Source organism: Colias croceus, chromosome 18, assembly GCF_905220415.1.
Source record: "Colias croceus chromosome 18, ilColCroc2.1".
Taxonomy (NCBI): domain Eukaryota; kingdom Metazoa; phylum Arthropoda; class Insecta; order Lepidoptera; family Pieridae; genus Colias; species Colias croceus.
In genome coordinates, this window is record NC_059554.1 from 1,493,902 (window position 1) to 1,514,333 (window position 20,432).

The following is a 20,432-nucleotide window of genomic DNA, read 5'->3' on the forward strand; positions in this document are numbered from 1 at the left end:
CTTGATAAAATATATAGTTTTGACAAAGTTTTGACCACAGGTTTTGACCTGCGGTTTTGACGGATAAATAGTTCAAAGTTCAACCGAAAAAAAAAGATACCTTGTAAGACAAACAATGAGTTAATGATAATGACAGTGATTGTCTGATTGACAGATTGACACCAAAATTGACACTTGACTTATCCAAGAGGGTTCGGTGATTGCAAATAAAATAAATTATTTTTAATTAACAAAAATAATGTATTTCAGTAGGAAAAGTACACGTGTATAGTTTTAAAAGGCTGCAAATGTGAATAAAATGATTAAGAGCATATATTGACAAAATATTGTGTTGCTCTGCGTTGTGTTCTGATAAAGACACGTCAACTTTTCTCGAAGACTGACGATTGAAATAAAAATATGGAGTATTTAAAACTTTACATTGTATTTTTATGCCTAATTATAACTACTGCGGAGTTGGTCGGTCCAGATTCTGCCAAAAAGGAGGATAAACGGAGTGAGGATGAAGATACATCTGAAGGCAAGGATATCAAAGACCCATATTATTACAATGAGCTAATATCAGCTATGAATAAAGAGATTAAAACCCTAAAAGATTATGCTGATGTTTTACGTAAATCAAAAGAGATTTTGAAAGATGACGATAATTCTAAAGGTGACCTGGGTATTAAGACTTCTCAGTTATCAATATTTTAATTTTATAGTCGAAAAACCGGTTGCGGTGTTGATAGTAACTTCGTAAAAAAATTTCTTGTATAAAATTCTTATAAGTACAAAACAATTTATTCAATACATTTGTAATTAAATCGAAATCATAGCCTTTATAAAGAACTAATTTCATCCAGATACATCCAGTTATTTTTGCTTCATTTAATGACAGACATACACTCAATAAATATGATTGCTTCACAGATGAAACTAGTGAAAAGGAGAATAATTTACAAATAGACAAATACACATTTAGGCTTATCAAGAATAGCTTATTGAGGGAAACCGAGCCCAGTTGGATTGAAGCTGCAAAGGGTATTCTGGATTCTTCTGACTCTGAGGTTAGAGTTAGTTTTATTTATTTACTTCTAAAGATAAGGGGCCGTTCATAAAATACGTTCGCATACAATGGGGGGGGGGAGGGGTTTTCGTGAGAGTGACAAGATGTGACAAGGGGGTACAGGGGGTATACGGCAGCGTGACGTTCGCCGTTCATTAAAATTACTGAGTATTCGTTCTCGACTTTTTTTTCAATTTTGTAATGATAGAAGTCACTTATTTCATATTAGTAAATATACAGATATTTAAATGTATATATATATATTTATTACAATAAATTGAAACTTGATATATTTATTTTTATCAACATGAGCGCTAATATATAAATTTTATTACAAAAATAAAAAATAAATATTTTCTAATATCAAAATTTGTGTATTATCAGTCAAAATTTATCATGTTTATGGGGGGGGGGGGGTGTCTTAGTTTTTGTGACGAAATATTTCCAGGGGGGTCACAGAAAGTGTGACACAGCGTGACAACCGGGGGGGAGGGGGTCAAAAAACGTTAATTTTAGTGTGACGTATTTTATGAATGGCCCCTAAGAGTGGGCGATCATACATGTGTAATTAAATGGTGTAAAGTAGGTTTCACCATTTATTCCATGTGAGATTGTATCTTTATACTGTGTCAGTAAGTTACCATTAGCATCTTACAAAACCAACTGTCTATTATTGAAGTTAACATTTTTTTATCTTTAAGCTATCATTAAATCTATACTAATATTATAAAGCTGAAGAGTTTGTTTGATTGTTTGTTTGAACACGCTAATCTCGGGAACTACTGGTCCGATTTGAAAAATTCTTTCGGTGTTAGAAAGCCTATTTATCGAGGAAGGCTATAGGCTATATATCATCAAGCTAACCAATAGGAGCGGAGTAATGCGGGTGAAACCGCGGGGAACAGCTAGATAACTATAAATCATAATTTGTATTAGTTCTGCATATAAAAGGCTGATGGTCAGCTTTAAGAATAAGTCAGTATGATTCTTACTAGATTTTTTTTGTCATAGAAATCAGAAGAGAATCCACAAGATTATCTCGATAGCCTCCCACCACTGCCTAAAGTGGAGGAAGAAGAATTAACTCCTGAGTTGCAAGAAGGTATGTATGATATGAAAATCTTTAAATGGCAACAATTAAACCAAATGTGCTGTTATTGATAAGGATTTTCTTGTTGGATAGTTTGATTTTTGGAAACAGAATGTACATTAATGTTAGAACTTAGAACCATTATAATAACTGTCAATACAAAAGACTAGTATTTATTGACCAGGCATTTGATTTTATAACTTTCTAAATAATGCTCTGCTGCTGCTTACCACTGTACCAATTGCGGTTTTTTTTTAATTTAAATCTAATAATACTGCATTCATTATTATTATTATTTAAATCCTTTTTTTTGCAATTTTTATTTGTTTATACATAATGTGAAAGAATAACTTTCATATCATGATGTGTGGTTGTACATATAGAGTTTGCAATAGTTATACCTCTTAATTCATTTTCTTTTCTCATCCAATATGTTGAATTGTTCACGTAATATTCCAGCCAAAAAACTATACGACGAAGCGATAAAAAAGATAGACAAGCGTGTCCCAGACCTTCGAGGTGCGATACTCCAAGTGAAGCAAGCTGCGGACAGTGGTTACGCGCCAGCTAAGATTCGTCTTGCGTGGTCTTATGTGTTCGGTGAGGGTGTGGAGCTGGATGTGGATAGAGCGAGGAAGATCTTCCAGGAACTCGCTGATGAGGGCAATGCTGATGCGCATGCGGTGAGTTTTTTAGTTATTTTCACTGCATAGTGTAAAACAAAGTCGGTTTCTGCTGTTTGCCTATGTATGTTTAGAATTTTAAAAGTATGCGGATTTTGATAGAAGTTTTTCTAATAGGTAGACTGATTATTGTGGGAGGTTTGTGTGTAACATGCATAGTTGTACTTTATAATTTTTTTTTGATCTTAAACTATTATATACTATTATTCATTGATTTTCTATTTACGAAGATAATTATTTTATAAGAAAACACACTTGTAAATTGTAACGTTATTGACAATGCATTTGTATGTGGGTTAAATAATGCATGCATTTCTAATGCATCCTATTCACCCAATTAACCTAATAATCTAAAAAAACGTTGCACATAAAGGATAACAAAAAGTTACAAATTAAAACTCTAATTAAAAAAAAATATTCTTGTAAACTACTAAGTTTATGAATAGTAATTTTTATTAAACTATCCGCGATTCGGAAGGTCGTTACCGGTATTGGTAAGAAACTTAAAAGAAGTTATCAAATATTTGACAGCACATATTTTTAAGAGCTTCACTTAAAAGGACTTTTTACGTCGTTATTGAACAATCCAAACAGGGCATTATTCCACTTTTCATGTACATAATATGTTTAAACCTAACAATAATTTCCAGGGCATGGGTTTCCTATACGCGACCGGGGTGGGCGTTCCCGTCTCTCAAGCGAAGGCCCTAGTACATTACACTATGGGCGCTATAGGAGAGAGTGATTACGCTCAAATGGCGCTAGCCTATAGATACTGGGTCGGTGTGACCGTACCGAGTTCGTGTCCGAAGGCTATGGACCTGTATATGAAGGTTGCTGCTAAAGGTAGGTTGTGTATGGCTATTGGTCATTAGTAAAGTATAGGTAAAGATAAGGACCTAGTGGTGCACCTTGGGTGACACCAAAGATTAATGTTTATGTGTGTGTTTTCTGTTGTAGCTTTATTCTATACGCTTTTATGTATTCTAAAAAGTTTGATCATTAAATTTTACCTCAGTTTTTCTAACAGAACATTATATATAATTTAATTGATTGATATAACTAAATATTCTCCAGTGGCAAGTCAAGTGACGTTCAGCGGTGGTCCAGCAGTTCAACGTACGAGGCTGATAGACGAGGCGGAGGGTGGGGGTTCGACATCTGCGTTGGACACCGATCTCATTGAGTATTACCAGCTGCTCGCTGAGAAGGGGGATGTGCAGGCGCAGGTATGTGTATATACACATATACACGGATAGACACGCATATAAACAAATATGCGCATATAATATCGTATACACGCACGTTCACGCATATACCCACATATACATGCATATACCCGCCTATACATATAATTAAATTGGGACAATTTTCTGATATTGTACCAATCTCTTTCTAGTAAATAAATATTAAAACTAAACAACTAAGAAAAAAAATACACACATAAAATTAGGTTTCTATTTCAGCATATGCAATCAAACCATACTTTATATGAAAGAAACACCCGTTTCTTAATAAGAATGAGCATAATAAAATAACCTTTATTTGTTTACTAGCTGTGCCCCTCGGTTTCACCCGCATTGCTTCGCTCCTGTTGGTCTTAGCGTGATGATATATAGCCTATAGCCGTCCTTGATAAATGGGCTATCTAACACCGAAAGAATTTTTCAAATCGGACCAGTAGTTCCTGAGATTAGCGCGTTCAAACAAACAAACTCTTTAGCTTTATAATATTAGTATAGATTTGACTTTATGTATTTATTATTTAACCATAATCATTAAAACTACACTTTACCTCAGGTCGGTCTCGGTCAACTGCACTTCCAAGGCGGTCGTGGGGTCACACTGGACATACAGAAAGCGTTGCACTATTTCCAACAAGCCGCTAAGACTGGGAACGCTATGGCCAACGCTTATCTTGGAAAGGTAAGCGAAATTTTATATATTTTGTTATAAAAAATGAAATATAAAGGAAATATAAATACATACAAATATTATAAATGCGAAAGTAGCCCTGTCTGTCTGTCTGTTACTCAATCACGCCTAAACTACTCAACCAATTTGCATGAAATTTGGTATGGAGATATTTTGATACCCGAGAAAGGACATAGGCTACAGGTAAATAAGCTTGGAGAAATTTTCAGCAAATAAAATAAAACAACATTTTATTTTTAGTTTTTATTTTATATATGTACATATATTATATATATATGGGATTTTAAATTAAACTAAATTAAACTATATGTGTTTCTCCTCTGAAAAAGATGAGACTTTAATTTAATATTTGCACATTTAACATACGTATAACTTTTACAAAATGACAATGTTACTAAAATGAAAAATTTACTAACCTTAAAAAGAAACGACATTTAAAGTTTAATTCTTTAGTTTGAGAAGTCAAAGGCTTGCCTCGACCATGTTTTAACACTGGAGCCATTTTGAATTAACAATATAAAGTTACAACACTTACACACAAATTAAACACTTCAACAAATATTATAACAATAATAACAAATAATAACAACAATCAACAAATACATTTATCAATTAAACTACGTACATAATAATTATAATTTTTGAATGAAATGTGTGCTTTATGTTCTAACGGTACCAAACAACTGCATTTGGCACCTGCGGACAGCGTAAACTGGTTTATTCTGGTTTTGTGCGTTTTTCCACTTTCCACTATCAAGTGACGATTTATTTATTTGTTTTGTTTCGTAATTATTATGGTCAAATATTAATTATGAAACAAATTATAATGGACACGATATTTTATTGTTTCACGGTAGTCGCCTTGTCGTTTGCTCAAGGACGTGAAATTGAATGATATATTTTTTTTATAAAGTCAAAACCATTTTCTTTCAAATTAAAAGTTGTTTTTATTGAAAACAAAAGTGTTGCTAGGAATAAGTATAAAATTAAATAGTAATGTTAGGATATCAAAACATTATAAACATAGATATCAACACAAACAACAACCAGAACGATATAGTGGAAACGCGCTCTAAGATCTGAGTAATATACACACCACTACATATGCAAAAATTTCTCCAAGCTAATTTACCTGTACCTTTTATTAGTATCTTAATATATATAAATCTCGTGTCACAATGTTTGTCCTCAATGGACTCCTAAACCACTTAACCGATTATAATAAAATTCGCACACCATGTGCAGTTCGATCCAACTTGAGAGATAGGATAGATTTTATGAAAAAAACGTAAACATGTAGGTACCACGGGCGAAGCCGGGGCGAACCGCTAGTATTTTTATAAGTTACTTTTATAAGTATAAAATAAATTTAACATTGAAAAAAGAAAAACTATACAGACACGTAAAATGTAATTTAAATTTATAGCTGGTATACCCAGTATTACAAAATTTAGTTGCCAGAAAAAGAATATAAAGAAATACATTCATTGCATACAATTTTACTTTTTTATGCACAATATCAAAGAATGATTTACTACGTTTTGAAATTCGTCAAATGTTGTCCATGGTCATGGTCATCATCTTCTATGGAATTAGTAAGGTTCTTTAGATCTTTCGAAAATAATTCAGTGTTTACCGCACCCCTAGACAGACTAACGAGGCACGAGGTAGTGTTGCTGACGATACTAAGAGACAGTTAGTATCGTCAGCATTTCAGCAACACTACCTCGTGCGCCCGTCTGTCACTAATATCGCTCCCATTGTTTTAGTTTATGTTATTTGATCGTTTTGTTAAGTTTGATTACTGTTATTATTTTTTTTGTCGACGGTACCAGTTGATGTGCCTGTGGCGTCATTTTGTAACCGTAAATGACGGCCAACTCGAAGCGAACGGGTAGTAAAAATTTTATAATTTCTATGTTCTGTTTTCAGATTTACCTAGATGGTGGGGATGGCATAAAACAAAACAACGAGATGGCGTTACATTACTTTAAAAAAGCGGCCGAAATGAATAATCCTATCGGTCAGACCGGACTGGGTCTTATGTATTTGCAGGTTCGTATAAAAAATAGATTTTGTATTTATAAATCAAGAATACAATTATAGAACTCTAAATTGACCAATACTAAAATTTACTGCACTTGTTTAAGATATATCTTCACTGAAATTATATGGAGCACTCCTTCTCAAAATAAAATTTTATATTTTTTTTAACATTTACGTGATAAAGATTTATTTTTTGTTTAAAAAAGATTTTTTGTGTTTATTTATCTGTGAAAAATGTAAAATGTCAGTTCTGTGTTCTGTATAATAACAAAATTTAATATTTTATAGGGCCGTGCAGTTCCAAAAGATCCGAACATTGCTTATAAATACTTTACGATGTCCGCTAATCAAGGTTGGATGGAAGGACAACTTCATCTAGGGTTCCTATATCTAAGTAAGTATTAATAAAACATTATATTGTTACTGTAAGTTTAGTTTGTAAAGCAATTTAATATGACTAAGCATATTATAATGTTGCAATTATATGGCAGTTTTCAATTCCCTTTTTAAGAATGTCATTCATGTATATAAAAACAGTTGGACCAAGAATACTTCCCTGTGGTACTCCGTATTCTATTTGTAGTTCGGAGCTAAGTTTACTGTCAATTGTTATGCATTGTCGGGGGTCAGTTAAATAGCTTCTAAATCAAGTTTATTATGGCGTGTCTGAATGCAATTCCTCCTGAATGCCTCAAGTTTTATTGCGAGTTATAGAAAATATTTGTGTATCGAACGCATTTGCCAGATCTAAAAAGACGCGTTCTGTACATGTAATTTTTATGTTTTTTATAATTTGAATACTAGTTTCTTTTTAAGAGTGTTTTCCTTTAATTTTACGCAGTTTTTTTTCTGTTTAAAAAACTTTTTGAATTGAATGTGACTCTTTTTTGACTTACAACAGCATTTTAAATGTAAAATCAAGATATTCTATTGAAATTATAATATTGGATAGAACGCAAAATGTCAGTTTTTTTTTTTCGTGTTGGAAAATGTACGCAGAGTATTTTTTTACATTATATTATGTGTGTTTACAGGTGGTATCGGAGTCCGTCGTGATTTCAAACAAGCGAACAAGTACTTCTCCTTAGCTTCGCAATCGGGCCACGTGCTCGCGCTATACCACCTCGCGCAGTTACATGCGCAGGGGCTGGGTGTGATGCGCTCCTGTACTACCGCTACGGAGGTGAGATATCATTTATTTGTTTATTTATTTATTCATAACACTTCACTATGCTACAAATTACATAAAACTAAAACTTATAGCTAAACTAGCACATAGGGCGGCCTTATCACTAAGGCTGGTTGCAGAGCTTGACCGATCATCAGTGCGTACGTCAGTCGCGCTTGTCATATGTATGGAAATTCATAAAACCGTTCATAGCTAGACCGACCATACGCACGCGTATTGTCATGCGCATTAGTGTCATAGTCATACACATTGTTGATGCGTATCGTCAGGACCGACGGTACGCCGACGGTACGACGGTCGGTCAAGCTCTGCAACCAGCCTAAAGAGTGATTTAATACTCTATTAGAATTAGAATTTTGTTTTAGGCGTATTCCCCGTAGTCTAAGATCTCACCGCAGGATCAATGCGTTCATAGCTTTTGATGAAACCAAAATTTTATGTATATTTATAATTAAGTAGGAGAATATATATCGACTAGGTTGCCAGTCAAAATTTGGCAGCAAGCATGTATAATTAAATTTTTTCTTATCGATTTTTTGGAAAAAAAGTGTTTCGAGCATAGAAATCTAAGTAACAAGACACTAGATGTGCTATAATGTCATTATTAGTATGAAAACCACTGTCGCCAAAACTCACACATTTAAACCGATAGCTAAACAGTACACACAAGTAAACTATGCCTTTTATTGGACAGCTTCATTTTAGCGAAATCTAACTTAAAAAATAAATACAGCATGCACGGTTTTACGGTTGATGTTTCATTTCTTTTTGCTCAGAAAAATACATATACGAAAAAATTCGGCCTTTCTACAATAGAGGATTTGTGTTGAACGTGATAATAAGAATGGTCGACTGTGTCATTTATTGTTATTTAGATTTCTATGGTGACATTCGTATTACTTGTAAATATTCTTTAATTGTAAGGAAAAAGGGCATTATTTCTAAAAAAAATACCGATGAAATGTTATCACTTTATTAGTATAATTACAACTTGTGGAAGAACTTCCGCAATGGGAAATGTTGAAACACACCATGTTTACACACGCACGTCTCGAGAGCAACTGAACAGCGACGAACGCACTGGTGGCTTGGAAGCCACCTGAGTGGCGACAAGGTCGCGCGCGTTTTCGACTTCTAGTGTCTTGCTCTTGTTATTTAGATTTTTATGATTTCAAGGATAACGGTGCTTATAGCAACAGCCTGTATAAAGTTTATTTGTTACTAATCTCCTAATGCTGTTGAAGCTTAAATCTACTATATAAAAATAAGTCGGGTTTTCCTGACACTATAACTCCAGAACGCACGAACCGATTTCCACGGTTTAGCATTAGTTGGAAAGGTCTCGATAGCAAGGAAAAGGTGTCTCTGGTGGCAAAACGGAGTTCGCCCGGTTTGCTAGTTGGTTCTATATCTTTTGACAGAAAATACATTGGTTTTCCTAGAGTATATCTATCTAATTTCTCACTTATACGTTTTTGACGTGACAACGTCTTATAATTCGATAGAGCCGGCTGCACGCACGAAAAAACACGACTCATGCGGCGTTACCTCGCGCTCGCTCTTCCGTTCCGTAAGGCTTGAAGTGCGAGCGAGAGCGCGGAACGAGCGACAAAGAAGCACAATCGGCCTTAAGACGTTGTCACGTTCAACTATCGTCAGTAAACCGACTTTACAGACTACTATTTTTTTTATCGAATGTATCATATAGCTATTCAAGAACGTGTGCGAGCGCGGTCCGTGGTCGTCGCGCCTGATGTCCGCGCACGGGGCGTGGCGCGCGCGCGACGCGCACTCGGCGCTGCTGCAGTACCTCGCGCTGGCCGAGCGCGGGCTGGAGGTCGCGCAGACCAACGCCGCTTATTTGTTGGACGACGGTATAAACACTTAACTACCCGCATTCTAGGTTTCACGCCCTTATTATTGTGTCTATTCTCATAGTAACTAATGTATCTGTCGTGGTCATATCGTAGATTTGATCATTTCATGATATGAGTGGCCATTTCACGAAATGGTCGCATATCGTGAAATGGCCAATTTAGTTTGGCCACATCATGATGTGGTTTGGGCAGATCAATGATAAGAAATCGTTTCACGATATGGCCAATTAACGCACGGTTTTTTCATGAAATGACCAAAATTATTTGATCATATCGTAAAATAGTTACATTAATCGTTGGTAGAGGCGCTGCAAGCTCTGTGTTTATGTGATAAGATGGCGGCCGCTGGCGAAAATTAAATTATTCGCAGTTAAAAACTTTATAATTCGTTTAATAACAATATTATGAAGAAAGTCATAGCAAAGAATTTACGACGAAGAGGTACGAGTACTATGGAAAATGTGGATATCTTATATGTATTTAAGAAAAAATGCGACTTAAATAAAATAATTTAAGAAACTACTAATATATTATTATTTAATTGTTTATTTTTTAAAAAGCGATCCGCGTTGTTTATCAAAGTGTAACCTAACCTAACCTAATTGTTTTCTATTGCAAAAACGATTCGCTTCTGGCATTCGCCGGCCGCTGCCGCGGCACTAACTTAAATGACATTAAACAAGTTTTTAGAATATAGTTATTCTGAAATTTTTTAATATTTTATGGACTCTTTATATTTTATACGATCTGGCCAAATGTGGATGACCAAATCGTGAAACGTTGACGATTTAACGATCTGATCAAACTATGTTGGCCATTTCGTGAAATGGCCACTCATATCATGAAATGATCAAATCTACGATATGACCACGACATATCTACCAGGAATCTTCTATATATATAAAAAATCTATCAACGCACAGCCCAAACCACTAGACGTATCGGGCTGAAATTTGGCATACAGGTAGATGTCATAACGTAGGCCCCTAAGAAAGGATTTAAAAAAATTCATCCCCTAAAGGGGTAAAATAGGGGATGAAAACGTATACCATGAAAATTTATCTTTTCCACGCAAGCGAAGCTGCGGGCAACAGCTAGTAATTGATAATTTAACCCAAAACTGTTTCGTCAAAATTTTTTTTTTATTCCTAACGCCTTTCGCGTGCGGCAGCGAAACAACGAAAAATCTGTCAGTAGTATGGCAGGTTTTCGCATATGATATATCCCACTCTAGCACATAGATAGATGAAATAGTTGGGTCCTTGTCAGTATTGTTTCGCAAGGAACTGCGAAATGGCCATTACACAGACGCATTGCGAAAAAGTTGCAAAAACATTGCTGTTTACTAACGTTCCGCAGATATTTCGCTACGCAGTAGTTTCGCAAAGATTCGCTGCCGCACACGAATGCGTCGGTGTACTAAAGGCTTAGGAATAAAAAAAAATTTTTTTGACGAAACAATTTTGGGTTAAATGATCTAGACACGCGGCAGCGTGTCAAGCCGAGTTCAAGCGAAGAGAACTGGCGAGCAGCAGCCGTGTGTATATTTACACGAACCATTTCGAGCCACTTTTCACCCCCTTATAACTCGAAAACTATTTAAGTTATATAAACCAAATTTGGTACATATCAAGAGGACCTCAAGATAAACAAGAACCTTAAATTTCATAAATACAGATTAAACGGTTGCGTAGATATTAATATCCAAAAATCGCAATTTTTAAGACTGACTGACTTATAGACATATACAAAACCTAACCCACTTCCAGATGACCTAGAAAGTTCAAATTTTGTAATCAACTAGGTAATAGTGAGTGTACAAAGGAAAAAATCAGAAAATACTGAATTTATTTGTATTTAATTTTTTTTTCAATGACATTAATTTTATTTGTATGGAAAAATGGAAAAGTTTAAAAAAATAGAAAATAGTATATTCACCTTACTAGTCTTAAAAAGTAGATCAAAACTAATCAGTGGCCGAAAAAATTTTTGAAATCCATCAATAAATGACTGAGATATAGATTATTGAAGTTTACATATTTTAGGACGAAACATCTGTAGATTCGAAGCGCCTCTGACATCACACTCACTCGTGCTAGTATCGCTAGGGCGGATTACTTCGATTGCATGATTTCTTTATTCAAAACTGTTATTAAACGTAAAATAAAAGAAAATTGTAATAAAAATATTGCTCATACAGTTAAAAATAATATATAATTTTACATATTCACATTTATTTATTCTTTATTTATGAGTATTAGTTTTAATTTCAGTGTAAATAAATAAATAAATAAATAAAATCTTTATTTTGCTTTAAACATGGTCTTCAATGGTGATACAATTATATTAATAAAGCACAAACATGTTCAGCCAATACAAGCATGCAAAAATAATTACCATAAATGGTGTAATGGAAGAAGGCTTCGTCGAAGGTCGAAATGATTTAATTTGCGTAATATTAATATGAGTGAAACATCTTTAGGCGCGTTTAGATTAAAATTTCAAGATCGCGTCATGGCAATACCGTAACGTCATGGAGTAAGGCGACGATTCTTCTACAACGATCTTTGCATCTTGGTACAGTACTCCAAAACTAATAATGCGCATGCAAATCTTCGTAATTGTCGTATTTCCAAAATGTATTTCATTTGGCTAAACAAATTGTACTAAATTATGCAAGAAGAAAATGCATTTCACCACTCTATATACATATCGTTTTCGGACGCTCCGAGCATATGACAGTTACCGAACTTTGACGAAGATTTCTATGCGCATTATCACTTTTGGAGTACTGTAATAGTGTGTGTACAAATTCACACTGGATGTTTAGAAAATCATGTAATCTTTTAAACAGAAAACGAGTTTTAAAAATTGCAGAAAATTGCAGATAATGACGGGGCAATGTGCGCTGACATTCATAACATACAAAAAAATATAGAAAATAATACTAAACAAACCATACAGAGAAACCGCAAGAAAAAAAAATCGTATATAAAAAGTATTATATTTATAAAGTAAATCAAATTTGCAGAGTAATTTTCTGTACAAAAAGTAATGATATCCTACCAAAAACATAAATGTAAAAATTGGAGCCGAGTTCAATCGTTGACTTAATTTGCCAAAAAAAGAAATGAGATCTAAATGTGTGCCAAGTTCTGCAGACAGTCCAGAAATTTATTTACAAAGATGTATTAAGTTCTTAGGTTGACTGAAAACTCAATTGTTTTATTTTCCCTTAGAGAACAATGTTTATTCCAAAATATAACTTTTTTAATTTGAATAATATAATTATTTTCACAAAGCAAACAACTAATGACCTTTTGAACCCCATAATTTGATGAGGCTAGTTTTACATACTGTTTATATTTTGTGAGGTTCTAAAAACTAGCCTCATCAAATTATGGGGTTCAAAAGGTCATTAGTTGTTTGCTTTGTGAAAATAATTATATTATTCAAATTAAAAAAGTTATATTTTGGAATAAACATTGTTCTCTAAGGGAAAATAAAACAATTGAGTTTTCAGTCAACCTAAGAACTTAATACATCTTTGTAAATAAATTTCTGGACTGTCTGCAGAACTTGGCACACATTTAGATCTCATTTCTTTTTTTGGCAAATTAAGTCAACGATTGAACTCGGCTCCAATTTTTACATTTATGTTTTTGGTAGGATCAATTATTCCTGGTAGAGACATTAGTTACTATGAGAATATACACAATATAGTATGCCTTGCTACGCCTAGTATAAGGTAAAAATGAATCTTCCCCAAGACATTACGTAAATACGACACAAAACAACCAGGAAAAATATATCACATAAAAATAACATAAGGAAAATGTGATGCAAAAAATGCGAAAAACTAACTGCTGTAAGTGGACTAATTCAAAACTTAAGATGTGTATTTTTACTGTTTTTTTTTTATATTTTTCACTGCAATCATAGGTTATTTTGCTATAAACCTTACCATCTAGTTAATGTCATATCTATCACGACTAGGATATAACACTACATATTCCAAATGAAAAAAAAATTTTTTTGAAGTGAAACTTCTTTATCGGGGTTGGAAAAAAATTAGAGTAACATTTTTTCGTTACGCGTGACATTTTTTCGTTACACGCCATCTTTTTGTTATCCCTACCACGCGTGATTCAATGTATTTCTGTAAAGTTACATATTATAGTAAATTATTTTTGGAAAAATAAGGTCATAAAGAAGTTTCACTTCTTACGTGTGTACACTAGTACACGCACACATTTATTTTTTATTTTTCATCAATTTTTTCTTTCTAAATCCCATCCATACCCTGTAGGTGGCGTAGGGCTGTTCCCCCCTGCCGAACGATGGCAGCGCGCCTTACAGCTGTGGGCGCGCGGCGCGGCGCAGGGCTGCGCCCCCGCACGGCTCAAACTCGGCGACTACCACTACTATGGGCTTGGGACTCCGCCCGATCTGGAGGCCGCCGCGCATCATTATCGGTGAGACACGCAATAACAGGACACAATAGTTAATGCCATTTTCAACAATACCCAGCACTGTTCAACAGAACAACACTTTTTACACAAAAAATCTCGACAGGACAAGAAACTCAACGAAATGACACAAGTATATAAATGAAAATAAGCTTTAAAAAGACAATCAAAATTTGGTCCAACTCGACAACGCACGATTCAAGACAGACACATAGATAAAACAATTCTTTTGACATTAGTGCTGATTTACACAGGGTCAGTAACTGACTACAAATTCGAGGCAAATCAGTGCTGACCCGAAAAAAAACCCTGTGTAAACAGATTTGAAGTCAGTACAAAGGCTTGAAGTCTATGTAAACAGTTAAAGTCAGACTGACTTGTCTACTGACCCTGTGTAAATCAGCACTTATGAATGGATTACCATCTGAATAGGAAACGACAAAAATGCAATCCTACGTGAATACTTGTGCTAATACGTATCATAGAAATATTGTAGCAAACAGCATACAACAATGCCACATCTATATTATAAGCTATCCTAAATATGTGACAAAATTTATTACTGTGTATGTACAATAAATATTTCATTCAATGCCACAAAAAATTCCAGCATCGCATCAGAACAACTGCACAACGCACAAGCCACATTCAATCTGGGCTACATGCACGAGCGTGGTCTCGGTTTAGCTCGAGACATCCACCTGGCAAAGCGTTGCTACGATCTCGCAGCAGACGCAGCTCCAGAGGCGAGGCTACCTGCAGCACTTGCACTGGCAAGACTGAGTGCGGTTACAGCGCTGTCCTCGCTGTATGATGTAAGTTATCCATAAGACACAATGTAATTAGGTCAAAACGTGGAGATAATTGAATAATCCGACTCGAAGGACCAAAAAATTGGCCCTTCGAGTCGTTACAACATCGTTTTCGCCGTATCATGTAAGTTATCTGGCCCGAGACATACACCTTGCAAAGCGGTGTTACGATCTCGCAGCAGACGCAGCTCCAGAAGCGAGGTTACCTGCAGCACTTGCGTTGGCTAGGCTCAGTGCTGTTACAGCGCTGTCATCGCTTTATGATGTAAGTTGTCGATAAAAATGCAAAATAATTAGGTGAAAATGTCGAAATATTTGAGAAATCTGACTCGAAGGACCAAAAAATTGGATCTTCGAGCCGTTATAACATCGTTTTCGCCGTATCATGTAAGTTATCTGGCCCGAGACATCCACCTTGCAAAGCGGTGTTACGATCTCGCAGCAGACGCAGCTCCAGAGGCGAGGGCTACCTGCAGCACTTGCGCTAGCTAGGCTCAGTGCTGTTACAGCGCTGTCATCGATTTATGATGTGAGTTTTTCATAAAAATGCAATATAATTAGGTGAAAATGTCGAAATATTTGAGAAATCCGGCTCGAAGGACCCACTTTCTGATTTGTTGCGGTGCTGTTTACACTGTATGATGTAAGTTTTTGATAGTTAAATTGAGTGAAAATGTTGAGGTAATTGAGAAATCCGGCTCGAAGGACCGAAAATTGATCTTTCCAGTTGTTATGGCGCAGTCAGTTGGTAAGTTATCATAATTAAAGGTATAATGGCATTGGCTCGCGGTGGCCCGGCTGAGGCCGGTTGCAGAGCTTGAACGACCATCAGTGCGTACGTCAGTCGCGCTTGTCATATGTATGGAAATTCATAAAACCGTTCATAGCCAGGTGAAGTCGGTGAAACTCTGCAACCGGCCTGAGTGCTGTTACATTGGTCTTAAGGGTGTTTTTTATTGGTGATAAAACGTGTAATGAAAATATGTATGTAAGTGATAGCTATATATGCTCAGCGCTGTATGATATATAGTTATCGTGATAGAAATTTCAAAATAACTGTGAAATCTAACTCGAAGGACCTAAAAACTGGTCATTACATAATAAGATAAAGAGCTTATTGTGTAAAGATCGTTTTTTAAATTCATATTGTCATTTTCCCGTGTCTAAACTATCTGGACGACTCTAAAGGCAATAATTATTCAGTCTGTATTGCAGAGTCCGCTAGCGCTGATCTTCCTCACGGGCGAGTCTCCCCTCCTCTCGAACTGGGACGTCTACCTCATAGGAGTGCTTGTGGGGGCACTGGGCTTGGTTCTATACCTCCGCAGACCGCAACCGACCAATTGAAATCGTTGGATTTAATAAGGATTAGACGAACTTATCATTGACGTAGTTTAAACAACCACACTCACAATGAAAATATCGTCAAAAATGTCTGAGGGGTTGGAACATTCAAATTAACACCTTATTTGGTGGCAGTATTGTTCAAAGTTATTGTATACACGCAATAGAAAACTCTGCCTCATTGATTCTTGGCAGACTTTTGCTTCGGACAATTTTTGAGCGTGATTGTTTATGGTACGTCAATACTTGATACTAAGTGTCATGGTATAAGCTGACATTTTGATGTGGATATTGTGTGTCAGACATTATACAGGGTTACAGGAAAAGTCGATGTAGATCCGTTAAGGGCATGTAGTACACATCATTTCTGAATGATTTCACTAAATAACCTCCCATCCTAAACTTAACCGTTTTCGAGATATTCGAGTTTTAATTTTTTTTATGAAAATGCCCAATTTTTCGGCTATTCAATTGAATATTTTGAATTTTTTTGACTCTTATGATTATTTTTTTGGTTTTTTACATGAAGAATGAGATGCTTAATTACCTCAATGACTAAAATTGCACGTAAGTTAACTAAATAGGTCATTGTGGAGTTGTAGACGATCGAAACTTAAGAAAATAAGTACAAAATTATAAAAATATATTTTTCTTTTCTGGATATCTCAAAAAATTATTATGGCACTTGCTCTGCAGATGTGCTTAAAAACATCTACATTTTATCAGCTATCCAACGAGGTATAACAACCTATGGTTGTATTGAAACTCATAGAAAAAAACACAGTTGAAAAGGTTCAGGTAGTAGGTCTAACGGGTCCCTCGGCTATTGTCCTTCAAGTTAATCCGGTGCGTGTGAGCGAGAAAACTTACGATTTATGCAGATGAGAGTGAGAAAAATAATGTGCAAAAACAAGTTTGGGGATACAACATGCCCATTGTTTTGTATTTGGTCGTTTGTTTGCTTGCCATCCATTTTAGTCTGCTCATGCGATTCGTCCATGGTAGATGCGAATTATTGTGCTTTCGGATTCCCACACGACTTATGTGTGTGACTTAGGTGACCTACTAATGATCTCCCATTACAATTACTGCGGGACATGTGGTTTCAACATGATGGCTGCTCTGCTCATTTCAGAAGAAGCGTTAGGGAATGGTTGGACACGTAACTATCCTAACAAATAGATTGGACGAGGTTGGCCTTTACCCTTGCCACCCAGATGTCCCGACCTGACCCCCATTGATTGATTTTTATGTATGGGGGCACATGAAGAGCCTCGTTTACAGTGAGCCCAACCCCATATCGTTAGTGGAAGTTCTCAAAGAAAGGTTGCTGCTTGTGTGCTGTTGAAATGCTGCTAACGACATAAGAAGAACATTAACCACATGGTGTAGTGAAAAGTGGACTACGTGAAGGAATGAGAAAATGTGTGCGAAATAAAGGTGGACACGTAGAACATGAGCTATAAAATTTTATTCAAAAACATTAGGTGAATAAATGTTATTTTGAACTGATTTATTGTTTCATTTAGCTTACTACAATCACCGACGATCTGTACGCCAACTATGAGTTGAGCGTGAGTGACTTTGTATGCCAACTAGCGTTAACAACGCACCGATTACGTTATTTTCCAAACAATAGCCAGTAACTAGTCACTTACGCTCAAGTAATAGTTGGCGTACGGTCATTATTTGTACGATCCACGATGTGAACAAAAAAAAATGCTATAAAACTGAATGATCTCCTAGGTCAGGATAGCGGGATATCGATGGATGCATGAAGGTTGTACCTAGCCGAGGGAGGCCTATGTTCAATAGTGGAAGCCAGTAGGCTGAAATGATGATGCTGAACTTAAGTCAAATTAATAAGATTAAATAAGGGCCATTTATTCTGACTGCCATGTAGCCTTAGAAACTAAGTTTCACCTTTGAGGTTAATAAATACCCTAGAGTGTTATACCTCGTTGGATAGCTGATAAAATGTAGATGTTTTTAAGCATATCTGCAGAGCAAGTGCCATAATAATTTTTTGAGATATCCAGAAAAGAAAAATATATTTTTATAATTTGTACTTATTTTCTTAAGTTTCGATCGTCTACTATGACCTATTTAGTTAACTTACGTGCAATTTTAGTCATTGAGGTAATTAAGCATCTCATTCTTCATGTAAAAAACCAAAAAAATAATCATAAGAGTCAAAAAAATTCAAAATATTCAATTGAATAGCCGAAAAATTGGGCATTTTCATAAAAAAAAATTAAAACTCGAATATCTCGAAAACGGTTAAGTTTAGGATGGGAGGTTATTTAGTGAAATCATTCAGAAATGATGTGTACTACATGCCCTTAACGGATCTACATCGACTTTTCCTGTAACCCTGTATACAGGACTTGAAAATAATATGGTTAAAAAGTGAAAATACAGCCAAAATCTAGTGTTTTATGAGATCGTATCGCAAAATGGATTATGTACTTTCTAGTATAATTACGAATTAGCAACGGTGTATATTTCGACTTTACAATTTTGTAAAAGATAATGAAAACAGAACGAAGTCGTCCTTTTAAACTATTATTGGTAAATTATATTTAAGTTTTGGCATTATGTAAATAATATGGATATCGCAATACGATTGATTTATTTTTAAAATACTATAATAGACTACAGGCCCATGTTGAAAAAGTTATGGGTGATTTGAACCATCAGGTGACCTATCTAGAACGATATCTATACATATAATAAATCTGTAGAAGGGTCAATTCTGTACATTGAAAATATTGAAAAAGTAAATAGCAGGGGGTGTTACTGGATCGATACCAAACCCAAATATGTGATTAAAAAATTTTTTGTCTGTCTGTCTGTCTGTCTGTCTGTATGTGAAGGCATCACGTGAAAACTAGCGGTTCGATTTCGATGAAACTTGGTATAATTATACCTTATTATCCTGGGCGTAAAATAGGATACTTTTTATCCTGGAAAAATACCTAGAAAAAAATTAATCTTCATTTTTCAGTTTTATCCATAGACGTTGTTCCGTAGAACCGCGAACACACGTTGCGTATTATTATAGGCCTAGCCGTATTTGGGAATTGGGTCCAATAGATATTTATAAGATGTTATTGTCAGAGTTACTCAAAATGGAGAAATAAACCATCCACGCGAAGACCGATATCCGCGCGGACGGAGTCGCGGGCGGAAGCTAGTAAGAGCATAAAATAATAAGATTCAGCACTATGCCGTCACCTGTAAGCTGTCCAACTGAGTGCAGATGAGAATTCGAAAGTGCAGGTAGAGATTTTTTCCCCTTGTCTCCATGATTTTTGTACGGCGTTGCGGAATAATGGATAAAAAAGCAGTATTGAAATAGTATGAAACAAATGGCGTTCAAATGACCCATAACTTTTTCAACATGGGCCGGGCCTGTAGTCTATAATTATAATTTCTGATGTTTACAATAAAACACCTCGCAGAATATTTCTATGTGGCTTTATGCATTATTTTGGTTGAATTTACAGCTTAAAAGATATTGATCCATAAAATGTATCAAAATGACTGAATTTCCTCCCCCTCCCCTTACCCATATAGTTAGTCATAATTGATAGATAACATGGCATGTGATTTTTGATATAGTTAGGCACAGACAAATAAAAAATATTTGTCTTGGTATTAATGAATTACTTCTGACCTTCGGTGTGTGGAATTTAGGAAAATGTCGTGTGCTTTGTAAAGATTGATGTGTATGATAGACGCTTGTTTTATTAAATTGCGTCTAGCATTATTCCAATAACAGATACTAAAATATAAAAAAACGAAATGAGTAGCCCTTTATTTTCCTTACCATATTGTATTGTTATTTGAAAATATTTAAAAAAGTAAATACAGAAAATAAAACTAACTACCAACTCAAAATGCGTACGCAAAATGATTTTATAGGCACCTTACTTA

At 35.2% G+C, this 20,432-nt stretch overlaps 1 protein-coding gene across 4 annotated transcripts; it reads left to right on the forward strand.

Annotated features, from left to right (window-relative positions):
- The first annotated feature begins 174 nt into the window (after positions 1–174).
- Positions 175–16,797, forward strand: LOC123699999 (protein sel-1 homolog 1). 4 transcript variants are annotated; one of them, XM_045647081.1, is made up of 14 exons: positions 175–664; positions 913–1,049; positions 2,060–2,150; positions 2,598–2,821; positions 3,472–3,667; positions 3,899–4,050; positions 4,622–4,747; positions 6,689–6,811; positions 7,091–7,196; positions 7,837–7,985; positions 9,700–9,865; positions 14,178–14,343; positions 14,948–15,152; positions 16,353–16,797. In XM_045647081.1, exons 1-14 carry the CDS (start codon positions 400–402, stop codon positions 16,494–16,496), a joined length of 2,250 nt encoding a protein of 749 aa, XP_045503037.1. In that variant the 5' UTR covers positions 175–399; the 3' UTR covers positions 16,497–16,797. The 4 variants fall into 4 exon arrangements, with proteins under 4 accessions (XP_045503037.1, XP_045503039.1, XP_045503038.1 ...); XM_045647083.1 differs by having other exon boundaries at positions 16,365–16,797; XM_045647082.1 differs by having other exon boundaries at positions 175–655.
- Positions 16,798–20,432: the final 3,635 nt, after the last annotated feature.

Coding starts and splice junctions, on each gene's coding strand:
- LOC123699999 (XM_045647081.1), top strand. CDS start 400: ATGGAGTATTTAAAACTTTACATTGTATTTTTATGCCTAATTATAACT. Junction 665..912: donor TAATTCTAAAGGTGACCTGG/GTATTAAGACTT, acceptor ATTGCTTCACAG/ATGAAACTAGTGAAAAGGAG. Junction 3,668..3,898: donor TATGAAGGTTGCTGCTAAAG/GTAGGTTGTGTA, acceptor AATATTCTCCAG/TGGCAAGTCAAGTGACGTTC.